The sequence below is a fragment of the Pocillopora verrucosa genome, chromosome 14 (genome assembly GCF_036669915.1).
Source record: "Pocillopora verrucosa isolate sample1 chromosome 14, ASM3666991v2, whole genome shotgun sequence".
NCBI lineage: Eukaryota > Metazoa > Cnidaria > Anthozoa > Scleractinia > Pocilloporidae > Pocillopora > Pocillopora verrucosa.
This window is the reverse complement of record NC_089325.1, coordinates 10219544-10244023: the sequence shown is the minus strand read 5'-3', so window position 1 is coordinate 10244023 and position 24480 is coordinate 10219544. Positions and strand designations below refer to the sequence as shown.

Here is a 24480-nt window from a genome sequence, read left to right as displayed (position 1 = left end):
ACACTGCAATAAGACAATTTCAGCTTTTGGTGGGGTGGGCGGACGCCTGCAGGTTACACTGAATGATATGCTGTGCACGCTAGAGCGGAACGCACGCAAACTGTTGTTACCCGCGAGCGATGTAGAGCGTAAAAGGCTATTTTTAAGCACAACACCCTAATTTAAAACCATATGTTGTGGAGGGGTAACCTTCTGGCGCACGTACTCCACACTGTCAAAGCAAAAGGACCACTTGAAGTCAAATATTAAAACTCGTCGAAAAACTACTTTTTGATTGAGCCGGCAAGCTACAAGGAAGGCTGATATCACTGGGAGTTCGTCAGAATTCACTTTAAATTACATAACACTAAAATTCAAGCTTCTTGAAGGGGTAAATCGTCTATGGGGTTTATTTTTTTATTCGAATGGTTGAATAAATTTAGAGCTTGCCAGCTGTGTTAATCCATCAAAGAGCTCTTCGGAGAAAAGCGTCGCACTTAATACCCTGACAAGGACTATTGCTATCGGGAGAACTACAAAACACCCCGTGCTGCCTCGCTCTGATGATGAGGTCAGTACTCCTTACTCAGCCCGTACAGCGGCGAGTTCATGCCAATTTCCTTTTCAAAAGTGCCTTGTATGGAAGTTGTGTGAGGGGTATTTCGCGGGGCGTTCGAAACATGCATTTTTTATTATTTCGGCGCGTCTAACATGTAACGAATGTTATTGAATTTGAACAAAAAAGAAAACTTCTTTGTAGAAACTAATTGAAATAGCGGTAATTGAAAGAGGCGCTGAATTTTTTGACGGGTAGAGTAACTTTGTATGAAAAATTTCGTTTCGTTGAAGTAAATTTTCCATAGTTTACATTATTTTGTAAAATGGTGCAACCTCGGAAACTGCTTCAGAAACATTGCAAAAATAAAAACTTTTAGAACAAAAATATCAAGCTCGATGGACTGCAATCGCTGCTGGGACTTGCGTTTAATGGGTCAACGTTGCTTAAAACTTTATGAGGAAAAATTTCGTATCATATCTAATTGAATTTGGTTTTAAAAAAAAATTTTTTTGTTTGTTTTTGCCCATTTTATTAAGCTAAACTTGTTTTATAGTTTGCGAAAAAAAATCTGAACGTGTTAGTAAATATTCATTATTAAAAGGACTGGACAAAAGATGACCCGTAGGCGCCGCAAACTCTTCTTGATTTTTTCGGCTTTTGTAAGGCGTAATTAAACTTTGGAGCGGAAATATTGCAAGTATAAAAACAGTCATCCTCCGACATGAAATGAACTCGGCCGAAAGAGATCGGAATTGTATGAAAGTAATGAAAGTTTCCGATGTGATGTCTGTCGGACATGCGCAAAGTTTTGCAAACCGTGAGTTTAGCGTATGAATGAAAATGTCGGCGCCAGCTGGTCTGAAGGAATATAACATGAAAACCAATGATTCCTGAAGGTCCAATTAAAAAATGGCTTACTGAATACTGTCCTGAGCTTTTTTTTCGCAAAAAATTGCGTAAGTGGAGCATAAATTCAAGTGATCAGAAGGGTATTTAAGAAACCCAAGCATAAAAATGAGCTACCTAGCGATTACATTGCTAGCTTTTTTTTGTGAACTTCTCACTCGATGAAAATCCAACTTTGGGAGGGTTATTTGTAAGCGGGTGACTGGAGATTATATTTAAGAAGGATATGCACCGAGAAATTCTTCGTTGTCAAAGTTTTCCTCAGCCCTAGAGCAAAAACTGCAGTTAAAAATATTAAGGTGTCACAAAGTTCTCTCGCAGACTACTATCTGCAGGTAGTACATGTTACGTAATTGCGTATTTTTGCTAACATAAACATTTGCTAACCAACCTAATCTATTGCTAAACCGTTCTTTAAATATTTAACTCTTTCGCGCGGCAGTACATATTTAAAATACTACGCTTAACTATTATTACGCAGATAAATTTTACCTTGAAAATTAGCGAGATGGAATATAATAACGATGTTTTGCAAATGGTCCACTCATGTACAAGAATATTTTGCATGTACGTTTCCTTAAAGCGATTCAATGTTTTCTTGGAGAACAGTTGGAGAGTTGAAAGCGCCAGGCAGATGTTCTCCTTTATATGTACGTAGCAAACATTCTCAGCGTGTGTCTCTGAAAATTCAAACTGTAAAGATGATTTTTATACCCTACCTGCAGATTTTCACTCGAGTCACGTAAGCAAAACATCATTCATGTCGTCTAAGCTTTTTTGCCTTTTCTATGAAACACAGGGTTTTTTTAATAGCATGTTACATACATGGCAAAATATTATATTTGGATCATTTTTCGGAATACCTTGATTTCACGAAGAAAGTTCCGTTTTTTGAGTTGATATGAGGAAGATATGTTTTTCGCTGTAAAGTGGTGCTTTCTGGAGATCTCCTTGACGAGGACTCTACTTGGTTCCCATTTTGATCATTTGCCCACTTGAAAGATTCGCCGCCAGATATTATCGGCAGTCTTAGGGTTTTACTTTCGTCGTCACTAAGTTCTAAGTTCCTCGCTACGGTTTCATCAGTTTTATTCCTCGTCTTTGGCCCGCTCCCTACGGTCCTGCGATGCGACACCTTTTTTCCACTGTCTGATCTGGAATAAAATTCAGGCATGCTCGAACTTCTTCTCGTGGGACGGTTTCCATCCTGCAACCTTTGATTTGATAATTCCATCGTTTCATCTGTGTGTAAATCCGATTTCCACTCATTCCCCATCCTGGCACCTCGAGAATTACCTACTTTAGATTTTACAGACTGTGTTTCCTTCGATTTCGCGGCGACCAAACCTTTCCAAAGTCCACCATTGCTTCCTTCGATGAATGGTAAGGATGCGCTTCTCTTGCGGTGTCGTTTTTTATTTCCGAAATTTCTAATCTCGATTGGAGAGAAATCGTCGCTGCATTCGTCCTCGCTTTTTGTGCTATCATTATCGAAATTATCGAAAGCACTGTCCCGTGTTTTCGCCATCAAAAGTGATGATCACAAATTATCGTTAACAGCTAATTTTTCTCGATACTCTGTCAGATTGAAAGTGAAAAACATACACCGGCCGATAAATTCTAAAAACTGACACCGGATAAATCTAAAGCTTGAATTTGTTAACTCAAGGCCGACATTGCGACTCGCATATTTACAGACTTCCGTTAATATTATGATTTCAATACAGCTCATAAGCTGACGGGAAAACTCAATTCCTCAAAGCCGCGAAGTGGATGATGTCTCCGAAACCTACGGACTGTTTAGACCCGGCGAGCGGTTTATAAACAACCACTCATATGAAGTGCTGCTGTCCGTTTGAACGCAAAATGATTTACTGCCAGGAAGGAGGAAGTATGGTTCTGTACGTTCACTGTAAAAAAAAATAAGGAGATAAAACAATTGTTTGTAAGTGGTCTCTTGTCATTCTCCTGTAAAGAAAATATTGACGCGCCGTTATTGGCTGCATGAAAGGTCATAATCGATCCTGGCGATCTGGTTTGAAATACATCGGCAGGTGGTCGTGATAAACAGTAGCGGTGCTTTCCGCGCGCTTCTTTGGTACACATTTCGAATTTATTCCAAGCTTAATTAACTGTTTTGCGAAGTCTGAACGCGTAAAAACAGTAGTTTGTCTAAGATGTTAGGCCTTGCGGTTTGAAATGTGCAGGTGTCTACGCTCTCAACGAATCTTGGGAACTATTGTACCTGCGGACAATAACTATATAACAATAATGATGATTACGAGAATAATTATTATAATAATAATTGGAGTATTTTGCATGCATCATGTCCGACAAACCATCTGATGTACGATTATTAAGCCAACTGATTGTTATTGATTATAGGAGAAATTATTCTGCTCTACCACAGAATCAATCGATCACTTCACGGTGACTGGCAACAGGTTCTTTTGTTTAACGACTGAAATGACATAATTAAGAAAGATGATGTACATTGAGCTTGATCTTATGATGTAGAAAGATGTTATTGATCTGTTACTTGCGTGGGGGGAATAATGGTTTTTGTTTTTCCTACGCTTGTGTCAAATATATATTACGTTTCTTTAAATAAAATAAAATTTTTGAATTTTTAAACATTACTCTTATCAGATGTCAACTCACTCAGGTGTACATAACTCATCTGAAATTTTTTATCCGATGCCTTTTTTCTTTGTAAAACTAATCAAGTGTCTAACTCATCTCTAGTCTTCCTCACAACGAACGTGGTTCAGGAGAGCGGTGTGGAGAAATGGGGCGATATCAGAAGGAAGCTATTGACCCCTCGCTCTCGCCTAGAGCCTGAAAGTCGGCGTCAGTTGTAATAAACGATTTCAAAGCGGCTAAAATAGTGCCCACTCTAATTGTCTCGGTTTTACTTGACCAGGGTTCGGCATCCTTAGAGATCCGTCGAATAAGAGTTTCAGTTGATGCTGATGGTGTTGTCGGTCTTGCCTACTTAATTACTCTGCAAAGATGTAAGCATAAACCTCTACTTGTGGTCTTTTGCACCCATGTCACGTTATCCATTCACTGGGATCGAATCAAGAGCGCGACTCGCGCGACAGGCATCGCGCGTGCGTTTTATGATGTTGGCACAGCTTCCTTGTCAGCGGATTCTCCCTAGGTCCTAGTCTCTTGATCAAGAATTGTATCATTATGGCGATCAACTTTCGAACCAGCTGTCTGCTAATTTGTTTCGATTCATAATTGTCAATGACCAAAATGGCCAGTTATTTAAAAGAAACGCTAGGAGAGCTGCGAGAGACAGCACTCAAATCACTGGAAAAAAATAAAGCCAACAATAGTACCGATGATGGATCTGAAAGCACGAATCTGTTCGTCTCGTCGCTCGTTATCAACTTTTCGATATCCTTACTCGCACTCGGTCTATTCTCGTTCTTACGACCGAGACTCAAGCAGATTTACTCTCCACGTCAGCTGCTGTTGGATGTGATGTTTCCCCTGGGTAAACTGCCTCATTCGTTTTTCGCGTGGGTAATTCCTGCCTTTATGGCCAATGATGATGATGTGTTCTATTATGCGGGGATTGACGCGCTCGTTTACATGCGATTTATGCGCTTGTGCGTCAAAATATCCCTGGTGATCATGCCTTACGGTATTGCAGTCCTTCTTCCGTTGAATTATTTCGGTGGAGAGGGCCTGCATGGCTTGGACAGGGTTGCTCTCTCAAACATAAAACATGAGTCGTCTAAAGTCTGGGCACACGTTGTTCCTGCCTGGTTTTACACTTTTATTATTTGCTATCTACTCTACGAGGAATGGAAAATGTACATCATGTATCGCCAGGAATATCTTAGCAGCGGAAAAGGCTATCAATATGCTGTGTTAATTAGGGATCTACCAGTTAAGGTAATCAAACGGCATCTCTCGCGCCTGATTGTTAAGCAATTTCTCTCCACAATATCAGTAAATCATCTGGCGAACAAGCGATGAGAATAGGCAAACTTATCAACTAAAAAATTTTTTCCTCAGAAAAAATCATAATCCCTTATACAATTTTTGCCAAAACCTCCCACCAGACCTGTAGATGTTGTCTGAAACCAAAATTCCTCCAACAACTTAATTGCATTTTAGTTTCACTTTGAAATTCTTGAAATATCGGTCAAAGAATGTTTGGTATTGATAATGGCTCAGAGGCAATTTTAATTAATTTACTTGAAACTTGAAACTTGACCTTATTTGTGCTCAAGTGTAGAATTAAAAAAGAGGTGTTTCTGAAGTTTAAACACCCCCCCCCCCCCCTCACCTTGTAAAAAAATTTCTAGATCCACCACAGCACCCCTTGCAACCAAAACCCTTTCACTCCCAATATCTTTACAGTAATTTTCCTTACTGTCTGACTCACCCATTTTAGATGAATTGATTTTATCAACTGAGTTGATAATGTGAGGTAGCCTCTATAAAGAGTTTCTAAAGCTAATGTTTCACGTTTTACCCTTTTGTCAGACTTATTATTTGATTTCTTTTACTCCTTATAGTTTCAAAATGAGCAAAGCATGAAAAGCTATCTTGAAGAACTTTTTCCAGACCAGGTGTGACTAGTTGATTATTTTTTTTATAATTAGAATCGCAACAGTTCTTGTGTACAGTGCTTAACACCCAGGTATCTTTATTGTCCGTAAATACATAGGATTAACCCTTTTGTACCCTTATATCAGTATGTGTATTCTCCATACTGTTCTCTAGACATTTCATATGGTGCTGACAAGGAGAATTTGTTTCACAATCAAGAGCTTCCTTTGTTGGTGATCATTTCCTTTATTCTTGTGACCTTAATCTTTGATTAGGGTTGATATTGTCTGGAGAAATTAGATGCTGGTCACTCTCAGGAGTTTAAGGTTTAAGAAATAAATTAGTCGAATAATGAAGAAATATCATGTGCACATGAAAACCTTAACTTTTCTCTGTTTTTGTGGCTTTTGGGAATTTGAGATTTGCCATGAATAGGCAAATGAGAGGCTCCATCTTAAAAGTTGCCTTAATCAAAATGACTGGATGATTATTGAATTACATTAAATCTGATTTTGTCATTAGATTGAGGATGTAATTATGATTGAAGATCTGAGGAAATGGCAGGCATTGATTGAAAAACATGACAACCTAGTGTGGAAACTTGAACGTTCTAAAGTAAGTAATAACCAGGATTAGGATTGTCTGTTGATTGATGTAGTGGTCAATACATGTCGGTCAATTGTGGGCCAAAAGTCACCCAAGAGGGGGTCAATTGAGTCAGATGATAGTTGATTGATGGTTGACAAACATTTGAGTAATAGTCAGCCAATCTCGTTGTCAAGGTGTCAGTTTACTCTTGAGGCAGTGACTTATCAGTGAGATGACTTTCAGTGGAGCATTAGTGGCTCTCCTCAGGAGAGCACTTCCTAGTGATGATGTATGAATTAAGTTTTCATTCATCATCAGTTGAGTATTGTGGAAGGATCAATTCACCACTGACTTGTTGTTAGCCAAGTACTGACACATTGAACATGTTTAGTGTGTCAGGCCAAGTGGCCGAAAACTGCTGCAGCCTATCCCTGCTTTCTGAAGCATAGAGCATCTAGGAGTGTATCTACCCCACCTTAATAGGATGCTGGTCCATGGCTCCCCCCTGAAATGTTAAAACTGAGTGGAGGGAGTCTTTGTTGAAGTAAGTTGTCTTGCCTAAGAACTCAGTGATCCATTCAGGTCTCGAACCCTTGATTTGGAATCAAGCATGCTGATGATTAGGCCATTGTATTTCCTAGCTCATTGGCTAAAATAGTAACCAAATTTATAACCTACCTTAGTTATAGTGCACATGATCCTTTTACTGAACACATACTTGTCCACATGCATCTGCAGTATCATGTCATTCCATGGTTTTTTGCACAGTTTTGTTGTCTTTTTTTTGACTTTCAGGCAGTTTATGAATTGACTGGAGAAAGACCAACTCATCATTCACATCCTTGTGGCACTGAATTTGACTCTATCACCCGACATGAGGGGGACTTAACAGTAAGTTATTCTTACTAAAGTAAAGGCATAGGAGACAAGAGTAAGATTCCTTCCCCATCCCATCCCACCTTCTTAACTCAAAAACCCTGATGTTTCTATAGAAATGAAAGCTGACCTTCAAGCAAAAAACAGCCAATTAAATCTGACAAGCAGCTTGCACATAAGCCATTGAACAGTGTGTATTCCAATCAAACTGAAAGCAGTGGATGCAGAACAACTTAAATTTTTATAGAAAACTGATGTACCACTCCTAAATATCATTCCTTCAGTCAGTCAGTCATTTATAGTCAGTCAGTCATTCAGTCAGTCATTCAGTCATTCAGTCATTCAGTCATTCAGTCAGTCAGTCATTCAGTCATTCAGTCAGTCAGTCAGTCAGTCAGTCAGCCAGTCATTTAGTCAGTCAGTCAGTCAGTCACATAGTCATTCAGTCAGCCAGTCAGTCAGTCAGTTAGTCAGGCAGGCAATCATCACATGATTTATGTAACTAACTATTTCAAATGTCTCTGCTTTTTTTCCCAAGACATTACAGAGCAAACTAGAGAGCGAAATGAACCAAGAGCACAACATTCATCCATGTGCTTTCATAATATTCCGAAGTTTGCGTATGGCAACAACAGCAGTGCAAATAGGATGGGACAACTATTCCTTGAATATGAATGTAACTCCAGCACCTGGGGTTACAGATGTCATCTGGGGCAACCTTGGGGTTGGTCTTTGGCGAAGGTATTAACTCAGACACTGTATATTTAGTATAGTTTTTATACAGCAAGGATATGTATGAAATTTTTAAAGAAATTTAATTATGACTAAAGCTCTCAGAGTTTTTCAGCTTATCAGTATTTGTCAAGGATTAAATAAAACTCAAGTTATCTTTCCTCTTTTACTTAATAAGCGATTGGCTGCAATTTCCATGGGTTTACTGGCAATAACCACTGCAGGATGTTGGGAGAATAACAGAAAAGTTTTAGAGGCAATTGTCATGTACAAACTTTTTTAGTGTTCTCCAAGTATTCTAAATGGGTTGTTATGCTAGTGCACAGATAGAAAGTATTTCATAATGCTTTTATAAACAAATATTAAATGTTTCAATTTTCTTATTGTTTATAAGTATAATAAATGATAGATTTTTTAACCAATCAGCCCTTATAGTAAGTATCTCAGTCACTCTATAAATATGCATAACTTACAGTGCATTTTCTCACAAGAAAATTCCAGATGCATAATTCCACTGTCAAATTAGATAAACTTGTTGAGATTAGTCGGCACATCATGACCCATGTTTCCTAAAACTTAATCATACAATGTTATTGTCTTCAGCAAAAAAAAAAGAGACTACAAAGATGTGATGTGATTAAGACTAAAAGATGGGGTTCTGAAATTTTCCAACTGGCTCAAATGTTTCAGAACTTTCCACAACCTGAACATCAGTTGCTGCTACTATCTTTTATATGATTTTGATTATTGGTAAAGAGCTGTGCTCGAGTGATATGATTCAAATGGTTCGAATTTACCCTCTTAATGTCAGTTTTTTTTCACACCTGTCTTTTTTTCCATTAGGAAATTTTGCACAGGTCTGGTCTATGCAGCAATATTTGCTTTGGTGTTTTTCTGGGCAGTGCCAGTTGGATTTATCTCAGCTTTAATTACACTAAAGAATATTGCAAAAGTAGCTCCCTGGCTGGATGCAGGTGAGTCATTTAACCAGTACACAACCCAACATCAGCATACATACTCTCTTTCGAGTCCTTTATATGTTTTCCATGGTAATGACAAGGAGTTTTTTTAATGATCCTAAGCTGCCTTGCTTGGTGAATGTGTAAGGGGAAAAAAATAATTACCCTTAAGGGTTAAATTATTAAAACTTAAGGGCATAACTGCATCAAAGCTGGCCTTAATTGGTGACAAAGCTGTAAGATAGAAGTGTTGAAGGCTGGAGTTATGGAGGAGCTGGTGAACTACTGAATATTGGAGTCTTGAAAGAGATTGATGCGTAATTGTAGTTTTTTTCATAATAAACAGTATTTTTATCTATCCTTATTAACAACCAATATTGTCAGGTCTAAGGGCTGCTGTCTGAATTTACTTACTATTTTCCAATTTTAGACACTAGTGTCCAACTTGAGACATTCGTGAGCAATTTTAGACACTTGTCTGTAAAATAGGAAACTGTTGCTATAGGATTTTTGGAATTTTGTGTGAAAATGCACCTATGTACATGAAACAATTTTATATTTTTAAAAATAGGTACACATTATTTGTGCTGTTTGATTAACATCGAGGTAGAACTTTTCTGCCTGAGAATTACTTAATTTTTTTATCTTTCAATTTATCTTGTCATTTGGTAGTTTTAAGCTATAATAACTTTGCAAGAGGGATCATTGAAGGGGTTTTATCCAGTTTAACACTGTGGATCTTCTTTGCTATCCTGCCATTGGTAAGTAGAGTCACTTTTATTTGCTGGTCAAGTAATTTCATCTAAATAAGACATTTTTGTTTGTGTTTATACCTAATAACTGCTTGTACAACTCAGTTAACCCTTTCACTCCCACAAGTGACCAAGACAAAATTTCTCCTTACAAAATCAAAACAATATCAAGCAGGTTGGTGATGAGAATAGAGAAGAATATCAATTATGGGATTATTAGTTGATCCAATACCAAATTCTCTGAACTAACATCATAAGAATTGTATGGCAGATAGTAAGGAGAATTACTAATTAGAACTTGGGAGTGAAAGGGTTAAGGAGCTGTAACAGAAGTGGAGCCGAGGTAAAGAAAACACAGCAGTCGGACATCTGTGCATGTCCAAACATTGTAAGGACAAAGAGGTGGCCCAGAGTCAGGGTAGTTTCAGACGTTCTAAAGCAAGTTTTTTTGCAGGGATTATAAGCTGGTATTGGTGATTAGACTTTTTTGGCAAGCTGGTACATCAACATAATACTCCTGCAATTGAGTAAAATTTGTGTTCAAAAAGTCTTAAGATTTTTTCCCTTAATTTTATTACCTTTTTCAGATTTATTTGGACATTACAAAGTACTTTTATGGAGTTGTGTGGCTGTGGTTTACAGTCAGATTTCCCTAAAAGCATTGCATAACTGGCGAAAATTGTCCCATTTGCACATTAATCATAACCATTACAATTTCCTCAAATGTGATTGGTGCATCAGCTGCTTTATATTTCTCTAATCACTCTGTACAGTTGTAATTGGACAGTGTAATTAGACAGTTGGCTTTTATTGGACACCTGTAATCAGACAGTTGAAGCAGCCAATCATATAAAGTCCACTCAGCTAAATCCACCAATCATAGAATTGATCACAATAACCATAGCAACAACCACTTACCCTGTAAAAAGTCAGGGAAATTTCCAAACATTTTGCTTTAGACATTGTCCTTACTGGAGATGTTTGTCCTAAATTTTTTTTTTTTTTTGGTTTTTTTTTTTTTCGGAAATTTTAATGGTTATGATTAATTGGTAACAGGACTTCATGTTGGCCAATTCTGTCTGTAATCGTACTCGGGACTGACTTAAGACATTGTCTCCACTAGAGGTATTTGTTTAAGGTGCATTTGTTTTTTCAGAAATTGAAATGGTTATGATTAATTAATTGGTAACAGGACTTCTTGTCGTCCAATTTTGTCTGTAATCATACTTATGATTGACAAATCGGACTTCCGCTTCACAGTCATCCGATTTTGTCAATCACTCATATGATTACAAACGGAATTGGACTTCACTCAGTCCAATTACCATTATGTATTACATTTGACCGTTGTATTATGTAAAATTACACCAATCAAAGTGGCCCCTGCCATTAGAGCTTATCACTGCTTTAAGAAACCATAAAGAGTTTAAGAGTTTAATAAATCCCAGTTGACAGGATACTTGTTACTTGTATAAGACAGATTGACTCTAACCCACCCTCTCCTCCCTTCCTTCTTCTCATTTGATTTAGTAGAATTTTTCCTTTTTCAGATTCTGGAGAGGCTTACCAGACTTGAGGGCCTTGCTTCACAGAGTGAAGTGGACAAGTCTGTCCTGGGAAAACTTTTCATTTTTGTGGTAATGTTTTCAAAATTATAAATAATTTTTCTAATTTTTAACTTAATTTCTTCAGTTTGAGTTGAAAATTCCATATAATGATCTCTTTTGCTTTTGAGCTTTGCACTGTCTAAGGTAGAAAGGTATTGTAAAGTCGGATCAATATCAGTATCTGGGTAACTGCCCACCCACCCCTCCCCTAACCCATCATTAACCCTAACTTGTTATCAATTGACTGTTGTTGAGTTAGAGGAGGGGAAGATGGCCAGTTGCCCAGATACTGAGATTGATCCGTAAAGTCTGCATAAGAGTCAAGCGGCCAACTGGTTGAAAACCAGTGGTTATTTTCTCGACCACTACCAGAGCGAAGTTAGCCAAAAGCGAGATATTTTGAGATTATTTTGGACACCTGAATCAATGGAAAATAACTTTATTGTTGTTGTGCCTCTACAGATTGTCAATCAATTCCTTTTTCTGTCCGCCGGGGCAGCGGTTTTCGGAAAATTTAAAGAAATACTGAGAAAACCTGAGGATATACCGCAGTACTTGGCTCAGTCCTTGCCGGCGCAGGCCACGTTCTTTATCTGTTACATCGTGTTTCGTGGTCTAACTGGGACGTCACTGGAGCTTCTGCGCATTTTTTATCTTATTATCATTCCTATTAAACGGAAGTGGTTTTGTCACACTCCAAGAGAAGACGAGGCGGCCTGGAGACCACCCTATGCCATGTATGATCGACTGGTATGCATTGTTTAAAACTTACGCAAATTTTTTTTTCTTAACGTTGTCAAAAGTCTCTTCTCAGTTAACAGCTCTGATAACGTTTAATCATTCTTCTCTGATGCTGAGGAAACGGTTGACAGCTATTGTACCGCCAACACCAGGAAATTATTAATTGTAAAGTTAAAAGTGAGAGTTATCTCGTGAAAAAGAAGGCAAACACGCCAGATTTCAATGTGCGTTACAAGTAGTCTTGTGTATTTATAAGGCAACCGGGATATCTCGATCCTTGCTTGTACATAAGCTTCGAATTTTTTGTGTGAGTTGAAATTTTACCCCAGGGTAACTGGAGATTTCTTCCTGGTGGACATAGGTCTGTGTATCACTGAAATTTTAGCCTGGATATCCTGGGTACCGGAATTTTTTCGGTATAGACTTATGTAACATGTCATTACCCTTTGGTAAGAGACTAATTATCATCGACCCTCTTTTGCAGTACAAAGATCACTTGTTTGTTCTGATCGTGGGCATTTCGTACTCAGTCCTCGCTCCTCTCATCACTCCGTTTCTCGTGTTGTACTTCGGGTTTGGTTACATAGCCTGGATGCACCAGATACTTTGTGTATACATCCCAGTGTATAGTACTGGCGGGCGGATGTGGCCAATAGTTTTCAACAGGTAAGTTAAGGTCATAGATAAAGAGGGTAAGTTTCTAAAGAAACTGTGGTGCTGCGTCGGTGGGGTAGTAGAAAACGATCATTTTGGTTTTAGCAACTAATTTGACAATGTGAATTGGCCACTGTAAAGAGATTCAAAGCTGACGTTTCTAGCGTCAGCCCTTTGTCAGAGCGAATGGGTTTATGACGAAGGGCTAACGCTCGAAACGTCAGCTTTGAAACGCTTTCGGTGGCCAATTTACGTGATCAACTTGATGATAAGTTGATAACCAAAGTTATAGGGTCATAAATAGGCTCAATTACTAATCGCTGTTCAGGAAATGAGCAGGTGCTCCCTCCCATGCTTAGGAGGGTGAAAGACTGGCAGAAATTGAGCGTAGGGTACTTTTTGTCTCATGATCTCAATTTTTATTCTTCAGTTGGACGAAAAAAATCAAACAGCTGGCCTCGGACAATGAGTAACATTTCAAAGGACCATGGTTCATACCCCTTGTCTGTTCTCCTTTGTGACCCACGCAGACACTATATGAAATGAACCGAAAAGAACTCGCTGGTCTGCGAGGTGGTAAATTAGTTTCACATGAAGAAAGTGCTCTATATGAAGTCGCTCTATTTTGTATTTTTGCAGGATAATAGCTGGAATGATCGTCTTCCATCTCCTAATGACAGGAGTACTAAGCTTGAAGGAGTCGTTCGTCGCTGCGGGTTTTATGCTTCCCCTTCCTGTTATCACGATCCTGTTTTTCTTGTTTATCCAGCAGCATTGTCTGAAACCTTCAATGTACTTGTCTATTAACATGGCGTCTGGATTGGCAGAAGCGAGTCCTCGTTTCTTACAGGTCAGTGTGGTGTGCTGTGTGTTACGTGAAGTGTGATGTGAGGTATATGTGGTTTGATATACGTGATGCGGAATGTGTGATGTGTCAGGCGTGATATGTGATTTTTGATGTGTCGTGCCTGGTACGTGATGAGTGATGTGCGATGTTTTATCGAATGATGTGTGGCGCTTGGTACTCGATGCGTGTTGTGTAATAGCGGAAGTGCCCTTTTAATGAAGTGATTTGTGTAGTGGGAAGTGTGAACAGTGAGAGCTAAATTATTGTTAAGTCTGCTCGACGGCATTCGTTCGGTAAGACGTAGATATTAACGTCATCTCACGGCACATTTCCACATGTTGTTGTGAAAACAAAAACGAGGTAATCATAATGGCCACAAAGAACGAAGGAAAATATCACGAGGAGCTAATCAGAATTCAAAGTAAAACATAAGCAAACTGCTTGGAGCGCAATAATTTGTGCGCAGTAACAAGTCGGGATGGAATAAGTCTTACATTTATTTGATAAGCAATCGTGACCACTCACAGAAAAGTATAACTAAACCGTTGCTAAAAATCCCATATTACTTTCGACTCTGAATTGAAAATTTCTCCAATGAACGCTTTTAACTTTTATCATAGAGCGTTGCACAAAGTTATGTCAGAAACTACCGTCTGCCCCCAACGTACGGCCTTAGTTCGTCACCCATTAATGGTGGAGATTATGCCTACGATGACGAAGAAAGGTCACCTGTAATCACGCCGAGCCACTCAACTGGTGGAATTTCTATGAGCGAAGAGTTTGCGTAGAATGCTGGGAAATCCTCGTGTGGACTAAAAGTTTGTTTCTGCATAACGTGATAATAACAATGAAAACAATAGCGTGACGTTTACTGTGTCTTCTACACCAAGTAAGAGCCGTGATAACAAATTGGACAGCAATGCTGATGTTAGTGTGAAATTTTACGATAGTTATTCAGATTTAAGTTAAATAGTTTTTTAGAGTGGAGACTAATGTAACTACCACGAATCTTTTAGTTACGGTGTGGACATATTCGTAGCAATAAACTGTTTGAAGTTGTTACTTTTCTGGACATTTTAGACATACGTTTAATACTATTTTACTATTATTATCATTGTTATTAGTAGTAGTAGTGGTGGTGATGGTGGTGTTGTAGTATTGAAATTGATATTATTATCATCATCATCATCATCATTATTATTATTTTTTTTTTTTTAAAGGCAGTATATACTTAAGTATGCCTAGGCATGATTACGTTAAGTCGGGCAGGCTAGCTGTGACCGAGAAAACAAAACCTATAAATATATATTTACACATCTAAAACTATATATCTAATTTGTTTATATTCATTAAAAAATTAGTGTCCATAACTGTTCGCTTTTGTCCAAAAAAAAAAACATTTTTTTGAAATTCTTAAAATATTAAAAGATGTAAAAATTGTTTATATTTAAGTAATTAGCTAATAAGACTTTTCATAAAAATATTATAAAACTTGATTAATATTATATGTTTTTATAAGGATTTATTTGTTGAAATGAACTATTATGAAAGTACTTTAAATGATCTGGTAATGTTCAGTGTACTTGATATTACTGCCTTTTGCATGTTAAATAAGGTCTTGTCAGCTTTTGTCTTGCCAAGAAGTAGTATAACATTCTCTCTCGTTTCTGACGAATATCCTCCTAAAACGTCTATAATGATGTTATATTGCTTGATGGTGTAGCCCTTGTGCTGTTGTTTGAGTTCCCATCTTAAGGGTGCATATTTGGTGGTCTTTTCTTGATTCTTCTGCTTCCTGTTTTCTATCCAGGGGCAACTCATCTCTATGATCTTTACTGTTTCTGTCTCCTTTTCAACTATCCTGACATCTATTCGGTTGGCTCTTACTTCTGTATTTCCTGCAAATACTGGTACATCCCAGAATGCGCTTGCTTTGGTGTTGTGGTACTCAGGTTTCGGTGTTGTTGGTGAGTATTATTATTATTATTATTATTAGTGAGTATTATTATTGGTGAGTATTATTATTATTATTATTATTATTATTATTATTATTATTATTATTATTACAATTATGATTTTTTATTATGGTTATTTTGGTACCACTCATGACAAATCACACGGCAGGGATGCCAGCACTTCAAATTTTTACCGCGAAAACTTTTACGGTGTGCACATATTACATGAATTGCATGAATTTAATATGGTTGGACTGATTTCTAACAGTCCGGAGAAGAGAAGGGCTTGTATCAATGAGAAAGATTCAACTGGCGAACGGAAAGGGTAATAAACTTTCGCAACACGTTTTGCTGTAAGTGAAACTAGCACTGCGCAAAGTTGGTCTGAATTAGTGTGATTGTGGTCGGTAGATTAGGTAAAAGCACGAAATTTAAATAAGGGATTAGTATATGTCAGAATAAAACTGAATGTGCTAATTTTTATTTTAAGTCTATACGGCGTAATTTTATTTGCAAATCGGTGTGAGCGAGTATTGTTAAAGTCTTTGAATGTAATCAATTTGAAGTAAACAGCTCATAAATTTAAATTAAGCTTTTGAGCAATATATATGAGCATCCACAGAACTTTAATTACGATAAGCTACATATTTTTTTGGATCAAAACATTACTTTTTATTTTAGTATAGAAATGATCAAAAAGCTGTTTGCAAATTTTTAAAAATAAACTAATATCTACATTTCCATGCCGTGCAGACGTGCAACTCGCTGCCAATTGATATGTCTAGTATCTTCCAAATTAGTTATGCGTCAGCGGTTCTGTCAACACACCTTACCACAAAATTCAGTATCTTTGCTTTTGAAGTGAAGTCACGCGATAGAAAATCCACTCCCTAACGATACGATTTAACTTCGAAACCCTTTAGAACTATCTAGATTGATAATTATTCACGTACGAATCGCCAACGTTTTCTTCTCTAATAGCCAAGGAGCGCGTGGAAAGATCTGCGTTTCGCATGTTATTAAATTTAATTACGATTGTATTAAAAATCTTCACTGTCACGCTGTTGTCTCAATTCGTTCATCGAGCAGAAATAATTTATTAGTGTTTTCTTTTTACAAATAGATGTGCTTTTTAAAATCGGTAATCGGTTTAAACGAATTCATAACGACGCCAACAACCTTGTTTAGCATGAAGAAAGACAGAGAATTCGCTGGATCGCTCAACGGGCGTCTACCATTGTGAGAACTTGTCTAGTCGCTTCCGCGCACCTCCACGTGATCACGTAATCGGAAAACTCTATTGGATCTTCATCGATCGATCAAATTTATGACTGCTGGCGCTATTCAGCCACGCATAAAATTTAGTACAATTCAGTTAGCACTACCTTGCAATCTGGGTGTAGCGACGAGACGACAGCTTTGCGAAAATGGCGAATGACAGCGCTAACAGCAACGACACGGTGGATGGTGAAGTAGCAGACAGCACTAACAAGTTTGTCTCAGCGCTTATTCTCAACTTGATTATAGCCCTCATATGTTTAATATTGTTTTGCATTCTAAGACAGAAGCACAAAATTATTTACGCGCCAAGGCATCTTTTGATAGATACGCTAGCGCCTGGAAAACGTTCCCAGTCGTTTTTCTCGTGGCTTTTTCCCGCTTTCACCGTGAAGGATGACGAAGTTTTCCTCTACGCGGGTATTGATGCGGTGGTTCACATGCGGTTCATGAAGCTTTGCTTTAAGATCGCCCTAGTTCTCATGCCATACGGAATCATTGTTTTGATTCCCGTGAATTATTACGGTGGAGGGGATCTGAGCGGCTTGGAGCAGATAGCGCTGTCAAACATCGTCGTAAAATCATCGAAAGTTTGGGCCCACACTGTAGCCGCCTGGCTGTACACATTGATTATCTGCTACCTTTTGTACATGGAGTGGAAAGCGTTTATCATGTACCGACAACAGTATCTTAGTAAAGGGATGGGCTATCAGTACGCTGTGTTGGTTAGAGATTTGCCAGACAAGGTAAGGCTTTCAGATTAGTTCGCTTTTTATATAATCTTTTTTTCTTACCATTAATGACCCAGATTTTTCTCAAAAGATCTTGAAAATGTCAATCGATTTTGAAACAGCATGTGTTTGCAGCGAACTAGCAGCTGGTAAAAAAAAAAAAAGGTTTAACTCTGTCATGAATAATGAATGAGAAACATGTGGAAAGAAAAATGCTAATATGCTGCGTGTTGCGTTACAGTGAGCGTAACGATCGGATGTAACACGTATTTTGCGCGCAAAGCGGAGAAGAGATAGGTTAGCGAAACAGACCGAAAGAAGTCGTGGAGATCCTTGATAACTTGATCCATTAGAGAGTAGTTTTTCTAAGAACACGCGAAATAATTTAATTAGAAATTTACGTGGTGAGTTTAACAGTTGACAGACTGATCTTGTGTTTACCACGTGTGTCGAACACAAAAAAAAGGGCGCCTGAACACTGATAAAAGTTCGTCCAATTTTTGAGCCAAAATATATGGAAAAATACGGAAAGCTTTCGTGACCAAGCGAAAATTAATTGGCGAATTCAAACTTCGAATTAATCTTTCGCTAGGGAAGTAACGTTTCTTGCATAGCCTGAGGCAAAACTTTTTTTTCGCGTTTCAATTCATTCGTGTGATTTACTCATGGGTGTATCGAGTGTCACGCCCTATTCCCAAGCTGGACTTGATGAAGTAGCATATGAAGCAATCTTATCTTTTTAAAAGAATATAAATATATTTTCAACGGTTGCAGTCCTGCAAGTCGATGAGTTTCTGAAACGCGGTGTCACAATGAACGGGTATCAGCTATCGCAAGAACCTCCTTCCCAAATCTCTCTCGGCTTCCCATTTGGAAAGCTGAAGAACGAGCGACGTTATTTATAAATACCTTTCTAAACGGAAGATTAAATCATTCATCAGTTATTCCAGTCTATCAATCCCAGCTGAGTTGTTTCTGAACGAATTATTTTCCTATATCTTCCGTTAATTAGCTGTTAAATCCGCGAAATATCGCGAACTGGGGCATGAAGCTGGAATCATTGTCCGAGGGGTTGAGATTGCCATCAAAATTTACTGAGAGAAGTAATTGCGAGGTCCCCTCTTTTCAAATTTTCATATTTTATTCTCTTAATTGATTTTTAGTTCAAGGATTACGAAAGTTTGAAGAACCACATGCAAGAATTATTTCCTGAAGAGGTAACGTAGATTTCATTTCCAATTCCGCAGCTGATTTTTAACTGGACTAAGTCGGAATTTGTTGGTAAGGAAAAGGTTTTTTTATGCTTCAGGTGGAAGATGTCGTAATTGTGGAGGATCTCAAAAAGTGGCAAGAACTTGTTAACGAGCGGGATGCTCTAAAATGGAAGCTGGAGCACGCAAAAGTAAGTTTTCCATACTTCGGGTTTATGTGCCAGTCTTAAAGTTTCCTTATTAGTGGACGTGAATTTCAGCCAAATGCTTACACGCCCCAGAGTCTTCCCTTTACACCATAATGGGCGTGGCCGTGTTAAAACCCTTAAAAGATATACCATAACGAATCGAGACTTCATGGGGGTTGGGTTGAAGAAACCTGGCGAACAAAGGAGGGGAAAAGAGGCGGGGGAAGGGAGTGGGGGGGGGGGTTCCAAAAGTAAAATTCGTATTGCAGCTTATGTAGCGTTGAGAGGGGAATATTATAGACTTAAGCTGAAGGGAGAGCTGATCTTTGGAAAAGAAGACCGTCTTTTCAGACCTCCCATTCCTTACTCTCTTCTAACCCACGTTTAGTTAAGAGGGTAGTGCAAGGGCGTGGCAAAGAGAGGAGTAAAGGGATGCACGAAGCCCATTTTTTAAAGAGAGAGGACGATAAAAACGACAAGTTTACAAATTAGCTCATGGTAAAATTTTACTATGGATGTGATTTTCATTATGAAATATATTTTTCAGGCAGTTTTTGAGCAAACTGAAGAAAGACCCACGCACAAGAAGTTCATTTGCTGCGGAACGAAATTCGACTCCATTACCCAGTATGGAGCAGAGCTAGAGGTAATAGATAATTATAATCGTGACTTAATAGATCGACGATGGGTAGGGACAGAGCGAGAGAGGAAGGCGACACCTCCTCCTCCTTCCCATCAGCCCTTTCTCCCCCACGTAAGCGCTGCGCAGATTTTGGAGAAGACTGGTGAGTAGGACCTAGTCCTCCTTCGTCCAATTCTTTTTTCCCTTACTGTAGATGATTGATTTTCTTTTACGCGAGTCTCTAAGGATTTCATTGTTATCTTTGCAGACTGCACAGAACAAACTAGACGTTGAAACTGAGAAGAAACACACTCTACTTCCTAGTAGCTTCGTCGTTTTTCGATCTCTGCGATCGTCAACTCTGGCGAATCAGGCTGACTGGGATAACTCCCCCCTGGCCGTCGACGTCATGCCCGCCCCAGAGCTGACAAGTGTTCTGTGGAATAATCTCTCCATTGGTCTGTGGGCAAGGTATCTTATATTTACAGCTCTTGCGTAGGGAAACATTGCGGTCGGTGTTTCGATGTAAAATTAAACGAAATGTCGTGGAGGGTTACAGATTCATTACTTGATATCACATATCCTTCAAGTATAATTAAGTTTCATCAAGGATATTGCGATTTTAAGGCGTTGTTGAGATCAAGGCAGTTTTTAGTATAACTTTCCATAATTACATAACTCCTCAGACTCTTTTTACGTCCTGTTCAGCATTGATTTTGGTTTGTAATCAAGCAAGACATTTTCCTTTTTATGATGATCTCCCGCAAGAATTTCTTTCAATTCTAATTTTCTTTCAATTATGATTCAAAACAGGAAATTGCGTACAGTTCTCATCTACACACTTGTGTTCCTGTTGGTGTTCTTCTGGACTGTGCCTGTCGCATTCACATCATCTTTGGTCGAGCTACAGAATCTGACAAAAATCGCGCCATTTTTGAAACCAGGTGGGTCTTGCTAATCAATCAGTACTAAGGGGCTGTCAGAAAGGGCATTCGCATTCGGTTTCTGGTCAAACTGGGGAGAGGTCTTTGACAAGATAGAAAATTACATACTTTGTATATACCGAGCTGAAATTTGAATAAATAAAAAACAATCTATTTATCACGCTTTTCTCAAGCCAGCGTCTATAAATGATGATAACCGGTATGAGACATATTTTTACCATTTTTGTTTTAATTATTCGTGCGTCCTTGTTTTTTTTGGTACTTTACCTGTTTCTCTTTCTTTTTCAGTGCTGGAGCTTAACGCATTTGTGAAAGGTGCCATTGAGGGTTTCTTGTCAGGTCTCGCTTTGCTAATCTTCTTCGCCATTTTGCCCTTGGTTAGTACAGACAGAATCACTTGTCATGTTGACTGACTGACTGGCTGACAAGGAGAATAACTTACTGACTAATTGATGGATTTTAATCGGTCGAATAATTCTGTTATTGGAATAAAACTGTGATTAGTTTATAGAACGTGCACACATGATGTTAGAACAAGATGATAAACTTGCAAATCTTTTAAGAACACAATTTCAAAAATAAATTTGCATCTATGCCTTTTCATCCCATGTTAGATCCTGCAGTTTTTCAGCAAGCTGGAAGGAATACCATCCCAAAGTGAAGTGGACAGATCTACGCTGGGAAAATTGTACATTTTCATGGTAACGATGCTCTTAAATTAAAAAGTCCTTAAGAATTTTAGTGTAAATTTCTTCTGCAGTTATCTCGGGGGGGGGGGGGAGTCGAGTGGGCAGAGGGTTTTGGGGGGATCATACGGTATATGGATCACATGATGCATGGAATGGCGGGAGGGGGGTCAGTCGCCATCAACCGAGTACGAGGGGGGGGGACTATTAGAAAATTGACTGTCAATAAAGGAGGGATCAAGAATATAAAAGAGTCTTATCAGGGTATCAGGTAAATACTCCGCGCCCCCCCTCCCCTCCCCCCTGGCGATCAACACCGATTGGTCCTAACTCCTTATCTTGTTTTGTTGCCAGCTTGTGAACAAGTTCTTGTTCATGACATTTGCTGGCTCAGCTTTAAACAAACTGAAAGAGATGGCAGATAACCCGAGCCAGATTCCATCATTTTTAGCTGAAGCCCTTCCCTCGCAGTCTACCTTCTTCATTTGTTACATCATGCTGGCGACTCTAACTGGTTATGCGCTGCAGCTATTGCGCATAGTGCCTCTCATTCTGGTGTCAATCAAGCGTAAGTGGCTTGTGAAGACGCCCCGTGAGGACGATTTGGCCTGGAAACCACCACCTGTCCTTTATGACCGAGTGGTAAGTTTACCATATGAACATGTAGTTTTAAAGCAGAGATCTTCCTTAGTCGCTTATAGTAATTCATAATCATGGTCCCACAAAAAGTCGCCCATCAATATCTCTATCTCGTTGAAAGATCTATTCCATGCCTACGTTATATTGCATCATAATTAAGATCCTGTGCTAGGCGATCTAGCGACGCCCTATACTTACGAAAATATGGTAGCCCGTCAAGTCTAGACATCCGAATGTTTGCGAGCACAAGAGGCTGCATTGCAAACACAGTGTGGGGCAATGCATGTGGATGAGTAAGTCTGCTTTTGAGAAATTTTCCTGATCACTTTAACATTGACTCCTCAGAGTTAGTCTCAGCCGACATAGATTTATCCCTAAATCGCTGCTTTGCGAGTTCAGTGGAAACTTTAACGAACAAGTAGCAGGAAAATTATTCAACCAACGCTTCAATGATTTGTAGCTACTTGTTTTCACAATTCTTTCTCAAGCGTACGAGACATTCGATGTATTAGATGTTGATCCTTTGGACCTGATGCATGACTTTTCCTTTGTGATGAGAATGCTAATCTGAAGAGTGACTATGCAAGGTTCTTAAAGTACTTTACCTCATTGACGGTCTTTGTCCCTTGTCTTTATTTCCAGTTCGCAAACCATCTCTTTATTCTGATGGTGGGCCTGTCCTACTCCGCATTGGCGCCCATCATAACTCCGTTTGTTGCGTTGTACTTTGGGTTTGGTTACATTGTGTGGATGCATCAGACTTTAAGCATTTACATCCCCAACTACAGCTGTGGCGGCATGATGTGGCCGAGGGTTTTTAACAGGTACAGAAAATGAATTAATTTCATCGTGCAAGCAATTTTTTTCAGAAAAACAACAACAAACACGTGAAAACAGAGGCAAGGCTGACCTGCGCTCGAACCAGAACCTAACCTCAGTTGGGTTCTGAAATTTCGTGCGTAGACCTCAAGAGGACGCATAATTTATTTACTGGATGTCTTTTTGTGAAAGTAACCATTCCTATTTCCTTTTATTTTCTATAGGATGATTGTAGCAACAGTGGTGTTTCAGCTTCTGATGTTTGGAGTGGTAAGCTTAAAGCAGTCATACGCTGCATCAGTCTTAATCCTTCCGCTACCTGTCATCACACTCCTGTTCTATTACTTCATTCTGCAACACTACATCAGACCTGCAGAGAACCTGTCGCTGAGTGCCGCTCATGGCCTGGAGAGTCCCGCTCCAAACTTTATACAGGTAAGGTTTGTCAGTGTTTAAAGGGACACAGTCAGAATTAAGTCTCAGCAATAGCATATTCTGGCACGAGTCACAGTCCTTTACTGCTGCCTGAAAGCAGGATAGGCAAAGATACATGTAGAGAGACAGACAAACAAACAGATAGATAGGTAAACTGGCCCTTTTCTAAGCTATAGCGTGATGTTTCTCCTTTCTCCTTTGCGGCCTTGATTAGGACGTAGCGAAGAGCTACATGAGGACTCAAGGAGTTCCAGCCCCAGTCCCGGAACTTGCTCCAGCAGACGTTGACCAGACCGTGGGATCTGAGTTAGAGTCTAGTCTTCCTCTGACAGCCACGACCGAGAAGAAAGAGGATGTGTAAAGGACTAGTACCGGATAATGGAATTCGTTTACCGTAACGATGGGTAGACTTTTTGAATTCCCCAGAACCATTAAATGGTTTATTTATTGGAGCAATATGAGTTTTATTTCACAACCTTGTTTTCCTATCCATTATTTTTATAAACCAGGTCTAAGAAAGTTTAGAGTCTAAACGTACTAGGTTAGAAATATTTTTATTCAACCAATCAAACCTTAAAACAGAGTTTTTTTTTTAGCTTAGACAAGTCTTTGACATAGTTAGGTTGTCACCGAAAGGTGTAATGATTAACTTAAGATTAAATCCTTTGGAGTGGGCACTACTGCAAAGGTAAACAGCGTTAGGAAGGGCGTGGTTGACACCAGTCATAACTTAAAATCTCCGTCAACAGGGAAGAAGTGACCGTACTCGGACGGGTAATGTCTATACCTATTTCTGAGAGTAAGCCATTTATCAAACGATCGAAGGTGCTTTGAGTTATCCTTAGGTGGACGTATAAATTTAGAACTGTAGTCTAGGAGAGAAAAATCATTCCCACATGTTTTCATCGTCGGGACCTTTAGACTTCACATTTAAAGCCGACTGTTCTGTAGAGATATGAGCCGCTGCAATGATTTTCGTCTGGCATACAATAGTTAGTTAATGATACAGCAATATCCTGCTTCATTAAAAGTGAACGTCAAATTCGGGATGTTGAGTTTTATCTTCTTCATGCTATCCAGCTTACACTAGCTCGCTTCAACCTAACCTGACACTACAAGCCATCGGAAAAAAAGTATATGGAAACCTAGATCCCAGACTGCCTATCTCGCCCCTTTATCTGCACGAAGTCTAGGGCGAGG

The 24480-nt window shown here is 38.9% G+C and overlaps 2 protein-coding genes across 2 annotated transcripts; both read left to right on the top strand.

Annotated features, from left to right (window-relative positions):
- Nucleotides 1-4631: 4631 nt before the first annotated feature.
- On the top strand, nt 4632-16786 carry LOC131797844 (uncharacterized). Its single transcript, XM_059115513.2, has 12 exons — nt 4632-5353; nt 5983-6036; nt 6539-6631; nt 7400-7495; nt 8019-8221; nt 9056-9186; nt 9844-9932; nt 11474-11560; nt 11993-12280; nt 12756-12937; nt 13565-13775; nt 14393-16786. Exons 1-12 carry the CDS (start codon nt 4697-4699, stop codon nt 14558-14560), a joined length of 2259 nt encoding a protein of 752 aa, XP_058971496.2. The 5' UTR covers nt 4632-4696; the 3' UTR covers nt 14561-16786.
- A 158-nt stretch (nt 16787-16944) lies between these two features.
- LOC131797845 (uncharacterized) lies at nt 16945-24322 on the top strand. The gene is made up of 12 exons (XM_059115514.2): nt 16945-17751; nt 18900-18953; nt 19046-19138; nt 19683-19781; nt 20026-20228; nt 20571-20701; nt 20990-21078; nt 21316-21402; nt 21742-22029; nt 22669-22850; nt 23070-23280; nt 23495-24322. Exons 1-12 carry the CDS (start codon nt 17155-17157, stop codon nt 23639-23641), a joined length of 2181 nt encoding a protein of 726 aa, XP_058971497.2. The 5' UTR covers nt 16945-17154; the 3' UTR covers nt 23642-24322.
- The last annotated feature ends 158 nt before the right edge of the window (nt 24323-24480 follow it).